General features: G+C 30.4%; 1 protein-coding gene across 2 annotated transcripts in view; it reads right to left on the reverse strand.

Annotated features, from left to right (window-relative positions):
* LOC119609860 (protein encore) overlaps positions 1-22,377 on the reverse strand; it is a 52,357-nt gene that overhangs the window by 20,064 nt on the left and 9,916 nt on the right. For both annotated transcript variants that reach the window (XM_037964889.1, XM_037964967.1), the window contains exon 4: positions 3,129-3,281. In XM_037964889.1, coding sequence (XP_037820817.1) covers positions 3,129-3,257 — 129 coding nt within the window. In that variant the 5' untranslated portion in view covers positions 3,258-3,281. The remainder of the gene's footprint in view (positions 1-3,128; positions 3,282-22,377) is intronic.

A 22,377-nucleotide genomic window follows, 5' to 3' on the forward strand; every position in this document is an offset into this window, starting at 1 on the left:
AACCAGTTACCATAGCCCAAATTGGCTGAAATTTAGCAGACATAAGTACATCTGATGACAATACAATAATATGTTCGAATATTCGAAATTAAGTTCGAATATTCGAAGTTATTTTCGAAAATTTTTTTATGTTTTTAAATTAATTTCTGTGTCATAAAAACTAAAAAAAAAATTTAGAAAATTCGAACTCGTGTTCGAAAAATTTTTAAAGCTGTTAAAACTAGTTCTTCTAGTCCGAATGTGCTGAAATTTGGTATACATGATTTCACCTAATGACAATACATTATAATGTTCGGATATTCGAAATTAATTTCGAAATTTGAACTAATGTTTGAAAATTTTTAAAATCCATTAATAATGGTAATGAAAATTTCTTTTTAAATAATTACTAATGAAATCGTTTCATTAAAAAGCATAACCATTAGACAAAATAATGCTAATGAAATTACTTCAAATGTAATTGAAAATGTAGTCATTGCCCCCAACCCTGATAGTTCGTAACTTTTTTAACAAATTCTTATTTATGCGTAAAGCATGTCCTTCGAGGATCCCGACACATTACATTTTGTTCCACAACTTTGTTGCATATAGAATTTTTTCTTTCCAAAGTAAATCTACTCCTGGACATTAAAATAGCACAAAATAAAAAAATCCTTAAAAAATTAAAAATAAAACAAAACAACATAATGAAATCGTTTCATTAAAAAGCATAACCATTAGACAAAATAATGCTAATGAAATTACTTCAAATGTAATTGAAAATGTAGTCATTGCCCCCAACCCTGATAGTTCGTAACTTTTTTAACAAATTCTTATTTATGCGTAAAGCATGTCCTTCGAGGATCCCGACACATTACATTTTGTTCCACTACTTTGTTGCATATAGAATTTTTTCTTTCCAAAGTAAATCTACTCCTGGACATTAAAATAGCACAAAATAAAAAAATCCTTAAAAAATTAAAAATAAAACAAAACAACCGGCTAAATATATCTTATATCACCTAAAATTTCATATTTTGTAGAATATTTAAACATTTTGATAATATCATTCCTTCTCCTGGACACAATCTTCACCAAAACCCACTAGAAATGTTATGACATAAATTTCATCTTTCAGCCCATATCTTACATGATTTTTGTAGTTTCAAATAATGTTGAACTGAAAAGGAAAGCATTTGCTGGGTTGCATTATGGCTGAGGCTCTAAGATATTCGGTGCTAATCTTCGCTATGTTGTGAAATACATTCATCCATAGATGTTAATTTACACCTGATATAGTTCTAGACATTATTTGCATACATTCAAATTTGGCAATAATTGAGTTACACAGGCAATTCATTTGTACACCGGGAAAAACGACCACACCAATTATTAATAGTGTTCAATAGTGTGGAATGCTTTTGAATAAGGCAGAATAATATACCATTGTTTTTACCGTTTCCTCATATCTTCTGCAACATCAAGCAATTATGATATGATCAAAATCCATATTGACGATCATTAATTTATGAATGATGACTTTGATTATGGAGAAGTTTTTCAATGTCTTTAGACAAAAATGTTAGAATTGCTATTGACCTATATAAATAATTAAAATGGAATTTGTATGTAATACGGGTAATGGCTGGAGAATATGATTGTGGATATTGATTTTGACTTATCCATAGTACATCAACAACCATCAAAAAATACTGTCTGTTGGAAACATGATAGGGTTCGAACGGAAGGAGATAGAGGGTTGAAATTGTCCACAATTATTTCTTATATGTAGGTAGGTTTGTTTGGTATTGGGCAATATCGGTCCACGTTTTTGCATAGCCACCATACAAATGGCCACCGGAAAATAGTCTAAACAGTCATAACTGTATTAAAAATACCAGTATAGCAAGGAAAATTCGACATAAGTTTTGTGCGAACTAAGATCTATCTACCAAATATTACGGACAGCAATATTACGGTCCGTAATTACTCCGTAATACTGACTTAAAAATGCGAGTACAGCGATGAAATTCGACACAAACCAGATTTCTATAAACCAAAATCGTTCTACAAAATTTTAGGAGGATCGGTTCATAATTAACCCGACCCCCTACAAGATCCCCTTCAGAAAATTACTTTAACGCTCATTACTGGCTTAAAAATACGAGTACAGTGATGAAATTCAACAAAAACTAGATTTGTAACAAAATCTTTCTACAGTATTTGATGAGGATCGGTCGATTACTGACCCAACCTCTCATACACGGGCGATATCATTTGAAATATATAGGGTTGTCATTCAAATAAAAATTATTCAATTGTGTGAAAATTTAAAAAAAATATAAAATATTGTTTATGAATAAGATACCTTTTGTTTGCTCATGGAATGAAACATATATTTTTAGAAAGCGCTATGTCCGATAGTTATCAAACGATTTTTTTCTATACGTCAAAATTTTTAAATAAAGAGATTTTTATTTTGCATCATTCTTCTGGAGTGCTGGTGAAATATTTGAAAATGTGTATTGATTTTGGGGTGCTTGAGCCTTTTTTGGGAACCTAATAATCAACTCAGTTTCTTTTATTTTTACCAGATTTGAAGTAATGTTTCAAAAATATTATTGACAATTTATTCCAGAATTATATCCTCATAATTCATTTGTTACATTCTCATTTATATTTTTTCCGAAAAACTCTTGGAAGTATAAGTGATACACCTGACAACTATTCAAGAAGACTTAAAATTATTTCAATGGAATTTTAAATATTTTTGTGATAAGAAACATTTTGCTAAAGTGTTGTGAATAGGACCCATAAAATTGTTTATATATAAAATAACTAAAACTCTTATTAAATATTTTCTTCCGAATTTAACCCTTTTTAATCATTTTCATTCTTAAATGATTTGATGTTTGAGTAAAATCATTGTAAACTAATGTTATTAATTTCTTTTAATTATTCTGTTAATTAATAAACAATTTTGTTTATGCAACCTTACTCATTCTAATGCATAAACATTTTCCAAATTATTGCAATAGAAGCTTATACCTTCAAAAGGAAACGATCCTATGTGAATTATGTATTAGTATTTGTTAAAAAATGTATATCGGAACTTTTGATAAAGATGTTATGGAAACTGCTTAACTTACCCTCCTGTTTAAACCAAAACTATTCTGACGGCCCAACGATTCCTCTGTATTATAATCTTTTTGTTGTTGACCAGATGCTAGATTTGGAATATTTGTAGCTACAGCTACTTGCGATTTTGTGGAACTCATAATCACAGTTAATGTATAAAAAATCTGCAATAAAACAAAAATAAAAACTGTTACTTGCAGTTACATATATTTAAAATGAAACAATCAAGGTTTTAATTAAAAAGTCATTTACCTTAAGGAAACTACTGCATTTTTCATGTTTTATTTTGTAGATATTTCAATTTAATATATTTTTATAAATAAACTAAGAAAATAAGAGTTTTACTTATTACTTAGATTTAGATTTATTTACGTAAAAAATTAAAAAAAAACATTTATGTATATTTGTCTTTTTTATCTCAAAATTGTATTATTGTAGAATTATTTGTTGATTTTTTTGTTGCTGGTATTGTTGTTTTTTTGCAAAAGTTTAATAGTAATTTTTTATTATATTTAAAGAAAATCATTTTATTTATTAATAGTCTGGCAGTGCAATAAACCAAAATATAGTCAATTTTGTTGTAAAAACACTTTTTTGTGCACTTTATATAATATTTTTATTTAGAATTTCAATTTTTTTAAGTTTAAAAATCACATATTTTAGATAAGAAAATTGCTTTTATATTAAAATAATTAATTGTATGCATAAAATGGCTGCTTTGGGTAAATCAATTTGTTATTAATTAAATAAAATTACTATTAATATGTTTATTAATTACTTTCACCATCAAAAAAATGTATTTTTTATTGATTTTGAAACAAAATTTCAACATTATTTTTCTTAAATACATATTTACATATATTTAGTGTTTTCAAAAACAAACGAATATAAACTTCTTCAATTGAGGAAGACGATTAAGTCTAAATATATTCTTTCACAATTATATCAAATCAAGTTGGTTTTCAGAAATTCTTAAGCGATTTAAGGTTTTTTGTACGTTATCTGTAATTTCTAACTGAAATTTCGCATAATGAGTTTCGAGTTTTGAATTAGGACTTTAGAAACCTATAAGGGACGGGTCCAAAGATTCCCAAAGTAGGACTCCTCTGGGAAATTGAATACGATTCCAAGTTTTTGTTTATGTTTTCGATTTAGCAGGAATATTTGTCCAGATATAAAACCGTAATATTTCATCTTGATAACGCTCAGCCAACTCGTTGGAAAGAAAACAATGGCTGTAAAATTTAGACTCTGTCATTTTATAGTTTAGACCTTGGCCCTCAGACTCCTATTTTTTTTTATCGATGCAGAATGCTTTCATTGGAATACGCTTCACTTCAAAACCGAAATTGGATTGATTTATTTCATATGCTGCCAAAAGAAGGAAATAGGTCACACCTAACGAGGATCTATGCTTTAATAAAGTTTTTATCCATATAAACGGAAAAGAAGGGAAAATGTCACACCTAACGATGATCAATTCTTTAGTAAAGTTACGATGTATCAATAATTCACAAAAAAAACTCCTAAACTTTGGCAAACATTGTATTTGGAATTGTACTTTATTCATTAGATTAGGAAGGAAAATTGGAAAATTGTTTTCAAACTACATTTGAGTTAATTGATATATAGGATACATATGTACATATATTTATATACTTATTAAAGGGCTAGTTATTTCAATTTAATAACTTTATTATGTTAATAGATATTTTGTAACCATTGTATTTAAATATTAATAATGTATGTATCTATGTATGTATGTAGATGAAAATTAATATGTTAAAAAGAAAATCTACACGAACTTTTTATGTATTGTGTCCGAAGGTCGAATAATATACATACATACTATACAAAATGCATACTCGTATACATACTGACACACTAAATTTGACCCAATTGAAGTAAAAGACAAAGAAGTTTTTACACTTTTTTAGCACTTTTTTAATGTACGTAGCATAGATACATTTTGAAAGAAAACTAATATAAAATAAATTTTGATCAACAAAAACACGTGTAACTCAAAAAAAAAAAACAAATTAACATATTTGATTGTTGTAACTCCAACAAACAAAATAAACCAATAAATAATACATCATAGAGATGTCAAAATTGATTTAACATGTGCAAAATATGTGTGTGAGAAATGTCAGACAGTAAATTGAATTATTTTAGTTTGTTGCATGAAAGAAAAAAGTAAACAATAGAATCTACATTTTGTTTATCCGATATGCATATATCTAGGAATCTCTACATAGATACACATATTCATACATAGCAGAATAAACATTTCAATACATTAATACGTATGTATGTATCTAAGTTCGGACATACACATGTATGTATGTAAGAACATACGTAAATACGTAATGCAAAACAGGCCAGACGACAGACTGAGTGTGTCTATGAACATACATACATATGAATGTACTTTTTTGCTTTTTTGTTGCAAGTTGACTGTTGTATGCATGTCAAAAACTTAAAATGGGTGGACGAAACAATATAAGCACCTGAAACCCAGAACGACGTCTAATAACGAAAACGAAGAAGTTATGAACAAGTAGGACACTTGTACGATACGGAACCCATGACAATTGCAAAACATGGAAACAAACAAACAAACGAAATGACCTGGCCAGCAGAAAGAGCAGAGCTAAATAGTAGTAGTAATGGCAAGAGATTGTCGAAGTGCAATCGCTCAGCTGTATAGGGAGAAGTATTAGCCAAACTGTCAATAGTAAAGGACTTGCGCTGTAAACAAATCGGAAGTTCCGAATTAAAAGTAGTAGAGGGGTGAAAATTACGAAAGTGCGAGAACTAGTGAAAAAGAAAGAGAGTCAGAGAAATAGATGGCACAAGTGCATTTTAGTTGATGTAATTATTTCCCAAGACAGGGGAGAGTATTGGAGAATATTTGAGGTAAACGGAAGAAAGAAAGAAAGAAACAAACAACCAAGAGTAACTTTTAAAATTGTGCAATAAACAAAATCCCATTACTGTCTCTCATTGTCTGAATGCAATTATTATGATACGACTAAACGATTTATACACTTCCTGATATCATTTCATTCTTTATGTGATTTATTCAATAAAGAAAATTGGGGAAATTTTATGATTAATAAATATGTACATATTTCATTCTTCACTCATACTTCAGGAAAACCAACAACTGTTCAAACGAAAATTAAATCAATTGGATATAGAAATTTCATGATGTTTTGATTAATTTGTGTAGCTGTTTGAATATTTGTTTGCTGAATCACTATAAATAAATAATAGTACAACAGAATTAATATTTTTTTGTTTTTTAGTTTTCATTTTTCACATTATATTTTATTATTTTTTTTCTTGTTTTATTCTGGGTAGAACAGGGCACTTTACGACGACCGACGACAATATTTACGACATTAAAACAGCCTGTTTTGATGGCTGGCTGGCTATTTTGTTAAAGCACATTAACGAACGAAGAACACGACACGACATTATATTCGTTTTCGAGAAAACATTCGCAGAACACAGAACGTGTGGTTAAAGTTAGTGTGTATCTATATGGGCGAAAATTCTATATGTACACTCATACACTTGCACATTTTTTCAGATTCACACACACATACATATAAATATCAGCTTATAGATATATGCTGTATATATGTATAATAGAAAAAGAATTTTAAAAATTTTCAATTCAATTTTTCATTAATTTTTTGTTTTAATAATGGCACCTTTTTCAAAATTGATCTTTTTCAATACGCAATGTTGATTTCGTATGGTTAATTTTCATATTATATACAAATTATTTGCGAATTTTCCTTTTTGCTAAATTATTATTTTTATACTATACTATTCCATTCTATTTAATTTTTTTCTTAATTAGAACTATTTTTGCTGTTGTTCTTCTACCGTACACGACAACGACGATGATGTCCACGTATCTATGGCAGACATTATGGGAAAACGTACAAATTGATACTGGGCCAAGTATTTCTGGGTTGATTTCGTTCTTGTGCTACTAAACGGATTTAACATACAAAAGAAAAATCATCATCGTACGCTCTCATTGTCATCATCGTGAAAAAATTTTCACACAAATACACTCAACACACACACTTGCTCTCTTTCTCTTTTTTTTCGTTTTTGCTAATTCTTCCCAAAAAAGAAAGACCAAAATAAAATAGAGTCGAGTATGCGTTAAAATAAATTGTAATGATGCCCCCATCCATCCATCTAATCGAATAAATACATAAATGTATTCTTTCCTATAAACAATAAATAAACAATTGCCAAAAGAAACAAACAACAAAGCAAAACAAAACGACGTAAAAGAACAACAACATGACATAAACAACTAACAACAACCAACAGCTAACAACATACACAACATAATAATCAATCGTTTCTGTTTGTGCGTAAAAGCTTAACTGGAACAGGTTAAGGTAACCATCGTATTATATCGTATCGATGTTATTCTCGTTCTTCTTGTTGTCGTTCTCGTAGTTTGTATGTAGTAGTAGTGTTGTAGTGTGTAAAGACTTTTGGGGTGGAAGGTGAATATCTATCTAAGGGTTGATATACATATACAGTGATATCAACTTATTAGTATACTTTTATATTACTGTATGGTTTTCTAAAAAATCGCAGTTCCTAACAAAAACATTGTAATGACTTGTACTTATTCAACAACATTACTTATAAGGAGTACAGTAATAACTTATTAATTTGATATATGTATGTGCATATTGATACTAGAGTTCGGCTTTGTCATTTTGTTTGCGAATTTTATTAGATCGCGAGGTTACTACTGTTTACACAAGGAGAAAACAAAATTGTATTTGAAAGTGAAAACTATTAATTGAAGCGCAAAAAAATGTCTGAGCAGTGGTGCATTGAGTACCATAGTTGACTAACAAATTCAAAGTCCCAGGTTCGCATTCTCGCTGGCTCCTATTATTTTCAAAAATAAAATAACTTATTTACTTAACTACATCTTTCAACTCAAATCGGGTTTTTCTGATAAAGATAATCTACATTATTTGTTGAGAACTAACTTAAACAAAATATTATGTTTTTCGGTTATCGGCAATCTTGTCCACTATTTCGTTTTAACTGAGTTCCTAAGCAAGAAATATCAAGACACAATCATCCATTTTAAATTTAAAGATTTTTTCCCATGGTCACCGACTTGGACAACGTTTTGTAAACACGTAAAGGAAGGTCCATGAGCGTGAGATATTACTTTTTTATTTAAAATTGGAAAATTTAGCAATATAATAATTTTAAAAGTTCTAAAGATTTGGATAGGAAATTTGGATAATCTGAAAATTCTGAATAAAACACATGTGTATATGTAAATTCTCTAATTTTCGAGAAACGCGTTTCATTGTAATTCCAAAGAATTTTCCAATCAGTGTTCGTGAGAGATGTTATATCCGAAACAATATAGCCCCTAAGATATTTGGATATAATTTCGACGAAAGTCTGACAAATATAATGAAAGTGCTCCAGAGTTTCACTGTCCTTTCCACATACTCTATATTTCTCCGAATCCACGCAATCGCGTATGTCCCCCGTCCTGCTATCGTTAGGGTTACCCGATATAGCACTACGTGCACTCAAGGAGCATGTAGGCTGAAGTAGTATTTTAATACTTTTGTCCAAAGAATTGAACAGATTATTGAAGCATAAATTAGAATAGGTCAAATCACATTTTTATAAAGAAAATGTATCATAGTAGGATTTTCCACTGATGTGCTATCTGGTATATGATGGTATCTCCATTTTAATTTCCAGTAATGGATTACACATAAGTACTTAATTTTCTCGGTCCTGGGCATCTTCTTGCCATAACAATTTCAGAATGATATAAAAGGGTTAATTCATTTTTTTAAATTTTTTATAAAATTTTTGTTTTTATTATTTTATAAAATGGGGCATTTCAAAAATTTTCGAACAGGTTTAGTACCTTACTCTTTCCGACTTTGATTAAACTTGGTAAACACATTCTTTGTATAAATACGAAGTTTAAAGTTTTCCAATATTTCCTAATTCATTACGGTTTAGATTTTGTCGAGGTTCAAAGTTCATATTTTTTAAGATTTTTTTCAACAAGTATTAAATTTGACATCGTATATTTTCTGTTTATCCAATTTTAATCGTTTTAGTCCTTAATTAAAGCATATAAACATAACCTACCTTTGTTGTGACAAATAAAAGTGAGATTTTGGATATCACACTAGTTACTTCTAAGCATTTTAACATGATCGGGGAATAGAGGGTTTCAAAAGACTGCTCCTAAGAGTGGGTCGGTCTTTATGGACAAAAAAAAGTTGTGTCAGTCACCCCCTAGGATTAAAGATATGTTAATAACATTTCCAAAAATAAAAAATAAAAAATATTTTTTGCCACGCCTAGAAATACCGCCCTTTTTGTTTTTTATATATTACGCCGCCATTTCGTAACATGTCATATATCAATATTTATGGCTTGACTGTAGCTATATTTCACTCTCAGAAAATTTTTTAATTCGACGTCATATTCTATGCGTGACTTCTGATATCTCGGATCCTTCCCCAAAATCTAAAATTGTGGCTATACTTGAATAAAGTACATTGAATTATATGTACTATTAGCTTTTAAAATGCTCACTTTTATGCATAAACACCTATTTTATAGATATTTAAAAATGTTCAAGTATTTATCAACCGTTCTCACAACAAGCAATTAATTTGCCAGGAAAAACAGTCGAAAATTTTTTATTAATGAACTATATAAAACAGAAACCTTTTAATTTTTTCAGTTATAAACCATTTCAGATCCTACTTCCTTTCAAAATAAAAGAAAGTTAACTACATATATCCTACAGCAATATAGTGGTTTAGCTATGTCCGCCCTACTGTCAGTCCATGTAAACCTTGTTGTCAAACCACAAATCGCAATTTTCCAGATAATTTGATGAAAATAGGCTCAAATATTTCATTTTACCAAAGGACGAAGTTGTTCGAAGATGGATTAAATCGGAGCCTTTAATTGTGGCTTGCCGTTATTTCCCTCTTAATCACTACCATTATGATGAAATTCTGCATATCTAACTCCTATATGAACATAAATCCCTCCACTAAATTTTGTTAGGATCGGTCTATAATTGATCCTAGCTCTTTCAGAAAATCAGTTTTTCATCAATAAATTGCTTAAAAAGTAGTGGACAAATTTCTATATAAATGCTTTATTAAAAAAGAAATCACATTTTAGATATACTCATAACTGGTATCATTCCCGACTAATATTTATACCCTACACCACTATAGTGGGGAGGGTATTATACGTTTGTGCTGATGTTTTTATTTCAAGAACTTCTTGAAAAATATATAACTATTTAAGAAAAGTTAATATATCGTTAAATAAATTTATTACATTTTATAAAAGTTAGTATAAATATTTTTGAAAATTGTTAAAAAAAACCGAGAAACATGCAAGTAATTGTATGGTAAAAACATGAAATATTTTTATAAACTCCTTAATTTTTCATCGATTTTTATAAAAAAAAAATGTTTAGTTTTTATGTACCTACGTGATTTTATTATTAATGAATAAAATTAAATGCTGAATAAAATTATCTTTCTTGTGTTAAGATAGGGGGCAGAATGAAATTTTTTTTTTGTAAATTAATTTGAAAAAAAGTTTTCGACAATATCCCTAGCAAATTAATTGTTTGTTGTTAGAACTATACAGGTAGTTTTAAATACCTGTAAAATAGCTGTTTATGCATAAAAGTGAGCATTTTAGAAGCAAATAGCTCATATAATTAAATGTACTTTATTAGAGTATAGCCACAATTTTAGATTTTTGGGGAAGGATCCGAGATATCAGAAGTCGCACATAGAATATGACGTCGAATTAAAAAATGTCAAATGAAATATAGCTACAGTCAAGCCATAAATATTGATATATTATATGTTATAATCGGACTTAAAATGGCGACGTTATATATAAAAAACTAAAAGGGCGGTATTTCTAGGCATGGCAAAAAAATAATTTTTATATTTTTGGAAATGTTATTAACATATCTTTAATCGTAGGGGTGACTGACTCAACTTTTTTTCGACCCACCCTACTTCTCCTTCTCTCACAATATGAACATTGACTTTATAATGGAAATCAGGGAAACGAAGGCTATGCCCATTTAAAATAGGAAGAGAACGGATTAGGTACGACAACATGATATCCTATCCAACATTCTCCGGCAACCATCGAATATCCGAAATCGATCGGATATAGAGACAGCGACCAAAGTAATTACGAATGCGTTTGGCAATCTCGGAAACTTGTAGACCAAGGGTGTTGGTCCCCATATATAGCGTGCACTAGGACAGAGTATCGCAGATTATTCAACGAGGTCAAACTAGGTAACTGGTCGAAATATATAGTAGCTTCAGTGAACAGGTTTAAAAACTTGGTTGGAGAACTTTTTGTAGCGGCGTGGATCTTCTGAGACAAGCCGTTTGAGGAAAATACTGTCCAAATCGACGGTTGTTCCAAGCACATGGACTACTTGCGGTAAGGAGACCCTCAAGGTCCTCCTTGACACCCATTTTCCCGCAAATTAGCCTTTTGCGGAGGAGCCTTCCAATGTACACACGCGCATAGATGTAGACAATCTCATTAGTGAGGTTAAGCTGAAATGGGCTCAAATCACCGGGCATTATACCTGCTGATCTCCAGCATAATAAGGATGTCATCATCCCCTGGCTGACTAAAATAGACTCGGCCTGTCTAGAATATTCCCGAATCTTGGACTAGGTGTACGGTGCTTTTTATTCCCAAAGAGGGAAAGGCCTCTCATACTAAACAGTAAGATTTCAGGCTAATCCGTGTGTCATCCTTTCTTTTGAAAACCTTGGAAAGTATCATTGATCTACACATCGGAAGTACAATAGATCCTGACCGCTTATCTGCATCTCAACATGCCTACATGAAGGGCAAATCTGTTGAAACTGCCCTACACTCGCTCGTAGGTTTTGTTGAAAAATCCCTAGAGCATAAGGAATATCTCCCAATTTATTAGTAGACTTAACCAATAGGGTCATAATTTCTACCATGGGAAATGCCACTGTTTATAGAATGGCGAAATGTGGCACTCCACAAGGCGGAGTCTTATCACATCTCTATGGAACTCGATTCCATGAAGTGCAAGACTATTACATATGCGGATGACCTGGCGGTTGCTGTCTTCTGCAAACACTTGTCCACTATCTCGCAATGCCTGCAAAAATCACTGGGATGACTGAGTCGTTGGAGCTACAACAGTGATCTCAGTGACGAAAAAGTACAATATTTCCTCTTTCCCACTTCTTCGTCTAAATGGAGTAGAGCTAATACTCTATGATAGTGCAAAATAAACATGTATCATTCTTGATTCTAAACTATTATGGAATCTTAATATTAAGGCGAGGGCTTCTAAGGCTTCTATCGCGATGTACGAATGTGGGAAAGCCATTGGTAAGAACTGGGGTATTAGACCCAAGAGTGCCTATTCTGAGCACTTGTCTGGTGGAAAGCTTTTGGAAAAATCCACCTATTGCAATCATGGGATAATTCGTATAGGTGGGCATGTTAGAAGACTAAATCTTCCATATAATGACTATTGCAGGAGTTTTCAAAATGAGGATGAAGAGGACCCGTAGAACACATTCTCTGCCTCTGGCCAGCCTTGACAAATATCAGGATTGAGATTCTAGGCAGTCCAATACTGTATGAGCTTGCGGCTGTCTCTAATATGGATACATATAAGATAAAATCGTTTATTCGTGCCTCTGGCTGGTTTAATAGCGGATATGGTATATCCCATAGGTGGATTTTGGCAGGATCTGTAACAGGGTAACACAACGGGACCATTTAAAGACCCAAGTACGTCGGTCACTGACCAGCTGCCTCAACAATATTACCTAACTACATTGATTCTACTTGTTGAGAGCAGCGTAGAATGCGAGAAAGCGTAGAAGCGAGATTTTAAAGACAAAGCCTATATTTCAGATACACAATTTTTTGTAGCATATTATAAAACACTTAAATAAATATTACAAAAATATAATATTTTAATCGAAGCACCCGTTACAATATCGATGTATTTTTATATGGGAATTATGCCAAAAAAGTAATGTAAACTATAGTGAAATTAACGAAAAACAACAATGTTTCCCTGGACGGACACAAAACAATAGAGAGCGATATACAAAAATAGAGAGGGAGAGTGATCTATATAAATCAAACACGTAAAAATAACAAAACCAAAAACTAGCTATATAATGATGAAGAATGTGATGTCGTCCAAATGTATTCGGTATAAACATATATATATTTACACATTTTATCCACAAACACTTGCACACCGATTGAACAAAAACAACAATTACAACTAGCGAAAAATCGGAAGCAGGTTAAGAATCTGAAAATAGAAAAGTACTATCTGTGTGAACAAATATTTGATCGAAATTAATGTCTACTAAACTATTAATATACAATTAATATTTTACTCTATCGTTTCGTTATCGTATGGTTTTTAAAACTTGAGAATCATATAAAGAAACTTCAATGTTCTGAAAATTGATTTCAACTTAATTCTCAGTGTATAAGTATCCATTCAGGCACTAGTCGTTTGCAATAAATTATGTCTAAATCACGAACCGTCTACTCTTATATTCAGAAAAATGGCCACAAGTGACATTAATCAATAACGGATATACGCTTCCCCGACAACTTGCCATTTGAAAATACAATAGTAAAATGTCATATATGGGTCAATAATAATTAGCTTTTGTAATGTCAAAAAGTTTGAGATATATATATATATATATGTACAATAGTGGACGAAACTAAACCAACTGATAATTGATGTCATACTTTACAAACGACATCTTAATCACATCTAAAAATGCGATTGCATACTTTTCGCTTTTATAAACCAAACATATCCTTACAAATGAAAACACAGTTAAAAATGAGGAAAGAGATGTAGAAAATTCACTACAAACAACATATTCGAAGTACTTCAAATTTTGATGAAAAACCAATGAAATTTACATAAGCGTTTCATTGGAAGAATGTGGTTTATTTTTGACATACAAATATCGGATTTTTACAGCTTCTAAAGATAAGATTAGATGTAGTTCAAAGTTGTCAAAAATGAACAACATCCCTCCAATGACACGCTAATGTAAAATTCATAGGTTTTTCACCTGAATTTGTAGCACTTCGGGTTACTAGTTGTGATGAAAATTCTACATCTTTTTCCACACTTTTTTTGCTGGGTCGTTTATAAAATTTTACACACTAAAGATATTTTAAATTTGTTTTTTTTAAGTATTGTATAGTACTAATTAAAAAATAATAAGAAAATGTTCCTAATTTTTTTCGTCAAATATTTTTTAAACGCTTAGAAAGAAATTCATACTAGATTTGAATTGGCAAAAACTAAACCAAGCTTTCAGGAGCATTACATGATCCTTTGAAATGCTGTTTCATGGATATTTTATGCAATCTATGATATTGTGCCTTTTAATTTCTCTATCTCATTATGTTAACCGATCTACAATGATCTAAAGTTATAAAATTGTAGAACAGGAGATTGAGGTGTTCGATGAAAAACGTGGACATTTGATACATCATATGTCATTTTCAAGTTGAAATTCTCCAATAATCTAATTGTCTCTTAAAGTGACTTTTATCCAAAATTCAGTCTATTTTCTCGAGAAACGTCCTTAAAATAAGCAAATCTGTTAGTTTGATGATACGGCACAACTATACAAAATTTGACGTGCGTATTAGGACGAAATTAGATCTAAATATCTTGGAAGTTTTATTATTATTCCGGATATGACAGTCCTCACGAACATAGATTGGAAAATCCTTAGTAATTACACCAAGTAAACTGAGTTTCTGAACATCGGACGATAATCCCTTCATTGATCGCTATATAAGGATTTTGTTTTTATCAAAAAACATTTTCCATGAAACGAAGGCCCGAAGGCATATTGTGTGCGCACTAAATAAATTACATAAATTATAGATTTTGTGGACCAAATAAAATTTAGTTTGGTAAATTTATTTCATTATAATTAACTTTTTAAAATTAAATTTTACGATAAAATGACCATACTGAATGTGGACATGACCACCACTTCCATAAAATTTGTAAATTTGCAATTTTATGTACGTTTTTTTATTTTTAAATTCATAATTGCAAGTTAAGTCTCATGTCCACTTTCATAAAATTTGTTAATTTGCAATTTTATGTACGAAAAGTATTCTTAACTATTCTGAAAATAAACCATGTTTAACTTTACGAAAAAAAATTGTAACTACTTTTTTTGTAATATTTACGAGAGTTTCGTGTATAATACGAAATAATATTAAATCAAGTCCATTTTATATGCACCATCAAAAAAAATGGGGGTATATTGTTTTTGTCATTCCAAATTATTCGTCTAAGACCCATAAAAGTATACATATATGTATATTCTGCGTCCTTATTAAATCCTGAGGCGATCTAGCCATATCGGTCCGTCATAGATGTTTTTGCACAAATATGTTATATTGATGCAGTACGTTTGGTGTTGAAAATGGGCAATATCAGTCCACGATTTCGCCTAGTCCCCATATAAGATCCCCTCAGAAAATGACTTTAACGCTCATAACAGGCTTAAAAATGCAAGTATAGCGGTAATATTCGGCACAAGCATGTCTTATAGGAACCTTAATCAATTTATAAAATTTTAAAAGGATCGGCCCATAATTAACCTTACTGACTTTGACGCCCATAACTGTCTAAAAGAAGCGTTTTAGCGACACGAATATACTTTATAGGAACCTTAATATCTTTGCCAAATTTTTTAAGGATCGGTTCATAATTGTCCCTATCCCCCATATAGGGTCCCCAACCGAATATGACTTTAACGCTTGTACAGGCTTAAAAATGCGAGTATAGCGATGAAATTCGACATGAATAAGTTTTATGGGAACCAAAATTCAATTCAAAGGGTCAATTATGGATCGATCCACATAAAATTTGGTAGAGAAATTTTGGCTTGAAATAAACTTACTTGTGTCGAATTTCATAGCTATACGCATATTTTTAAACCAATAATGAGCGTTAAAGTAATTTTCTGAAGTGGCCCTTTTATGGGGGGTAGGGCCAATTATGGGATGGTTCTCATAAAAGTCAGTAGAGAGGTGTTGGCTCGTAAGAAACTTCCTTGTGTCAAAAAAGTCATTTTCTGAAGGGGACTTTATATGAGGGGTAGGGTAGTTTATGGGTCAATCCTCAAAAAAATTGGTAGAGAGCTTTTGTCTCGCATAAAAGTTATGTGTGTCAAAATTGGTAGAGAGGTTGTGGCTTATAAGAAACTTATTTATATCGAACAGTAATGCCAGATAAAGCTGTTTTTCGGGGGTCCACTTATATGGGGGCTATCCGAAAACGTTGACCGATATTGCCCATTTTCAATACAAAATTTCAACTCCCTATCTATTTCCGTTGGGCCTCTATCGTGCTTTCAACAGACAGACAGGCAAACAAACATGGCTAGATTGACTTAGAAATTAATAAGGACCCAGAATATATATACTTTTGTGGGTCTATGACCAATATTTCGATGTGTTACCCAATTTCATAGGATCATTCCATTTCTATTCCTATATTAAGAATTTCACTTATAATTAAAATTTACAAAAATAAATACAAAAACGCCGTTTAAGAAATATTAGGTCACCAGTGAAAAAGTACGAGTCGTTTTTATTATTTTTCCAATGCCAATTTTTTTATAAATATAAATAAAATACTATGGGACAAAAACATCTATCAAATATACCATATAAATTAAATACCTTTTATTTAAGATACAATTCATCAAATTCTAACGGATACTTTTTGAGAAAATGTATTTTTCACCATAAAATAAGGTTGTTTCTATTATATTTTCCACCACTGTATTTATGTAATTTAAGAAATTATTTCGTAAAATAAAATTATTTTGCATTATATTAAAATATTTCGTACAATTTCGTACATATTGCGAAACAATTTCGTGGTGAGGAACAACGAAGCATTTCATACAATGCACAGTGGGTTCGATGGCTCCTAAAGTGGCGATTAATTCAGGGGAGTCGTTATTTTAATATATTTTAATTTTTTTAACAAATTAGTAAATATGCATTAAAAGGCATCTTTTGGCAAAAAAAAAAATTATAATAATTTTTTTTTTTTGGAATTTTATATGTATTTTTATTTTTCGAGAAATTGTGACTTGATTCCGAATTTTCGCTGTAGCTTTAAAATGGAAAGCGACATTTTCTTAAAATAAAATGCAAATGAGAGCATATATTATATACAGTGAACTCGCGGTAATGTGAACATCCAATATAATGAACTATCCACTAATGTGAACACTCAGTTTTTAATATGGGCGCTCTAAACAGTGAACAAAGTTTATGGCTCTCTATTTTTTTAATTTTTAGGGATTTTTAATTTGTAGAAGCATTTATTTTTAATGTTGGGAATCCCCGAATTAATAAATACCATAGTATGCCATTATTTTAAAGGTATTTAATGCTAGTAGCTTTATGTAACTTGTTGCGGTAGGTTCGTGAATTTATTTTTAAAATTAGTGATGTCCAAAAACAGTCGAAAGTTTTTATCCTTAAATGAAAAATGCGAAATTTTGGAATATTTAAAAAAAGGTTCGAGTGTTACAGTGTTAAGTAAAAAGTATAAAGTTGCAAAATCAACGATATGTTCAATAAAAAATAAAAAAGACAATATTTTAAAATGTGTGAACAATACGTTTTATGAACCCGGAAAACGCAAAATATTGCGATCTTCAGAGCTTCCAAAAATGGAAAAGTCGCCCTATAAGTGGTTTATTTGTATGCGGAATAAAAACCTCCCTGTAAGTGGATTGATGTTGAAAGAGAAAGCCAAACAAATTCACAAAAACATAAGTGAAAACGGAAATGACTTCAATTCTAGCGATGGATGGCTACAAAAATTTAAAAAGAGATACGGAATCCGGCTCCATCGGAACCGAGTTGGTAAAGAAACTTTATCTAACTGTTGGAAAAATATTTTGAATATGGTAAATGATGAAGACGATCCTGAATTTAATGTTCCTTTGAGCGTTTTAAAAGAAAAGTGTCAATCAGAGGTTAGATCTTTAGAAAATACTGCTACAGATCTTCTACAGACATTGTGCCCTCAGGAAGTATTTACTGCTGTAAACATTAGAAATGGGCGTCACGCCATTTGATGAAAATGATTTAATTGAAGAGTCCGACGATGATGACTGTTTTATTGAAGCGCCTGAAAACAACATTAAAGCCAAAGAAGCTGTCGAAAATTTTAACAAAGCTGTCCAATGGGCTGAATTTCAAACGGTCGATGAAACAGACATTAAAGTATTGAAAAAAATCAGGGAATTGGCGGTAAATAAGCTGGTCGAACAAAAGAAAAAACAGAAAATAATAACCGATTATTTCCATATTTAATTATATATGTATGTACCTATATTTTTTCATTGTAAATTTTATTTTTTTTTTTTTTTTTTTGTTTGTTTTTTATGTACATACTACGTATGTACTCTTTATAAAATGGATCTTTAAAAACTTTTTATGTTCCAAATAAATTACAAAAATTTTTTTTAGTAATCTTTGCATTTTCAGTCCTTGCAGAAATGATTTTTAGAAAGAATAACTTAGTAATATATATAAAAAAAAATCACAATCGAAAATGTGAACAAATTCTAAAATATGAACTACCCCGACATTAATTAGTTCACATTATCGAGAGTTCACTGTACTATCAAATAATTCAAATAAAGTCCTCCTTTTTTATATATAAAGTATAAAAATCAACTTTAAATCCAAATTTAGGTTTTGATAAATTTTGGACATTTTTTTTAAGTTACGAAATAGTTTCTGATGGATAATCATACTTAAACTAAAAACAATCCATTTTACCAACAAAAAAAGCTAACTTTTTTCTTTGAAAGTACATAAATTTATAATTTACATGTCTTTTAATATATACATAAGTAACGAATATAAGTGTATACATATGTATAATGAATGATATTAGTGTATAATTAACTTGAAAGTCGGTTTTAGCAACAAATGACCACAGCAAAACAAAAATACAATTTTTGTCAAAAATAAGGATAAAAACCCACGTTTTTCAAGAAAAAATATTAATAGCTAAAAATGGAGCAACAAAACCGCAAACTTTTTTTCTTGTATTCACAAGTTGAAATCCCATACTATTTGAAAATCGATGTTTCGAAATTTGGACTTATTTAAGAAAAATTAAAAATACTAAATCATTTTTACATTAAAATACTTGAATTTAGATACAAAATTTGACTGAAATATAGCTTCTATATACAGAAATGTTACTTAGAGCCGGTTTTTGAATTGGCTATCAAATGCCAATTAATAATCAGATTAGTTAATCTAAAAATAAGTTTAATCTGATGTTAATCCCCTTTGATGTTTTTGAGTACAAGATTAAACTTCGCAGAGTTGCCATACAAAACAACAGAAAATCTCACTGTTTGTTATCAAAACAATGCTTGTTTTATAAAAAAGAAGAAGACAATTGTAAATTTAATATGAAAATTAATGAAAACTTAAATTTAAAACAAAAAAAATTATTTTGAGTGTGCATAATTTTTACTAATCAATAAATAGAACATTTTAGGGCCAATCTTTAGGTGAAAGATTAGCGATTATATTAAAATTAATCCTCAAAAGATGTTTTTGAGTACTCAATTAGTTAATTTTGTTTGCAAGTTTAAGCGCCCAATGTGGTGGATTAATCTTAAGCACGAAATGCAAAAGTGTATAAAAAATAATAAAATTTTTATAAATATAAACATTAAAATGTTCTATTTATTGATTAGTATAAATTATGGACACTTCAAAATACATTTTTTTGTTTTTAATTTAAGTTTTCATTAATTTTCATATTAAATTTACAATTGTCTTCTTCTTTTTATAAAATATGCATTGTTTTGATAACAAACAGTGAATTTTTCTGTTGTTTTGTATGGCAACACTGCGAAGTTTAATCTTGTACTCAAAAACATCAAAGGGGATTAACATAAGATTAAATTTATTTTTAGATTAACTAATCTGATTATTAATTGGTATTTGATTACCATCTCAAAAACCCGCTCTTAATGTTTATATTTATAAAAATTGTATTAATTTTTTTGCATCAGCTGCTTACACTTTTGCATTTCATGCTTAAGTTTAAACTTGCAAACAAAATTAACTAATTGAGAATTCAAAGATAACTTTCGAGGATTAATTTTAATTTAATCGATAATCTTTCACCTAAAGGTTGGCCGTTAAAGATTTTTTTACTAGGTCCTGCCCCGAAAATTTGAATTTTCTTAAATATTTCACACAAATTATTAAATTTCGCTAAAGCATATCTTAGAGCACTTTAAAAATATAAAAGAAAATGGGGTTTTTCTATTTAAGACATGTGAAATCTTATTTCTACAAATATTTGATCAATTAAAAAATTATTAATATAGCTGGTGGAGGATTTTATAAAATTATTAATCTTTTAAACACCCTATGGTGAAATTTTGATGCTTATATCTTCGTTATTTGACCGATTTCGCTGATTTTAAATTGCATTCTTCCCGAACGGATGCGGATCTCGCAAATATCTGGGGTCCTCTGAAAACTGATTTCAACATACACATAAACAGACGGTCAGGCAAACATGGCTATCTATAAGGACTCGGAATATACATACAGTATTGTTCGAAACCTAAGCAACTTTTTTTGGCATTGTATACAAATTGCTATATTTTCTATTTTAATTGATTTATTCCATATTATATAATTGATAATAATAATATTATGTGTCTACATTATAATAACAACAACAAAAGTTTAATTCCATTTCGCTGTGAGTTACAAGAAAATAATAACTGAATTAACTCCATAAATAGCTGTTCGAAACTTAAGCAACTTTTTGATCTTCTTATGAAAATCTTTGGTCCTTTTGAGTTCCAAACACCTTTATGGAATAGATTAGTTACTAGTGTAGTTCGTAATGAATCCCAATCGGATTTTAAGCCATTTGCCAGCTGTAACGTTTTCTAAAACTGCGAGTTTCGACCCAGCGCTTCAGAATGCCGAACAGCATCTCTAAGGGGCTTGAGACAGGAGATTTTGATGGACAATCAAATAATTTGGGTCCCATTATACGATAACTACTCTTAGATCAACTTTGCCAAAGGTTTTGGTTCATTGTCATGCTGAAAATCGCAATAAAGTAAGTTGTTTTGTTCGGTGTACTCAATCATGTGATTCATTTTGTTGGCGAAAAACGTCCCAAAGGGAAAAACAATCCAACTTTGTTTGTGTTTCAACAACAGGACTAGCTCTTCTCTTCAAAAAACGTGGCCAGAGCCTTAAATTTTTCCTCTCCATTCATGATTGGGCCTTTACTAAAAGGGTATATTGTAATATTTCCTTCAGCCTTTGAGCCTCGCATACTCTATTTGAATTTAAGAAGGAAAATGTGGAACCGTTTGTAAATAAAACTGTTTTTACTAGTCTTGCGTAATCTATTTCAATATTCTACCCAAAATTGTACAAAATTTGTGAAAAAATCGAATTTCTATAAGTAAATTCTGTGCCATGTCACTGCGAGATTCATATGCGGTTATATGATCGTACATTAAAAGCTTAAAAAAACATGGAGGACAAACAATTAAGGTTGTGGGCAAGATTTTTGGTGAGTAGAGTAAGTCCTGATGTTGAAATATAAATAAAATTGGATTGTTTTACTTCCTGGGACATTTTTGGCCAACAAAATGAACCATAGGATTAAGTACATAGAACAGAGCAACTTACTTTATTGCGATTTTCAGCATGATAATGAACCTAAACCTTTGGCAAAGTTGATCTAAGAGTAGTTATCGAGTAATGCGACCCAAACTCTTTGATTGTCCATCAAAATCTCCCGACTCAAGTCCCTTAGAGATGCTGTTCGGCATTCTGAAGCGCTGGGTCGAAGCTTGCAGTTTTAGAAAACTTTGTAGCTTGCGAATGGCTTAAAATCCGATTGGGATTCATTACGAACTACACTAGTAACTAATTTATTCCATAAAGGTGTTTGGAACTCAAAAGGACCAAAGATTTTCATAAGAAGATCAAAAAGTTGCTTAAGTTTCGAACAGCTATTTATGGAGTTAA

This window comes from Lucilia sericata, unplaced genomic scaffold (genome assembly GCF_015586225.1).
Source record: "Lucilia sericata isolate MDLA Ls3-8-SP2 unplaced genomic scaffold, ASM1558622v1 Contig000000F_arrow, whole genome shotgun sequence".
NCBI lineage: Eukaryota > Metazoa > Arthropoda > Insecta > Diptera > Calliphoridae > Lucilia > Lucilia sericata.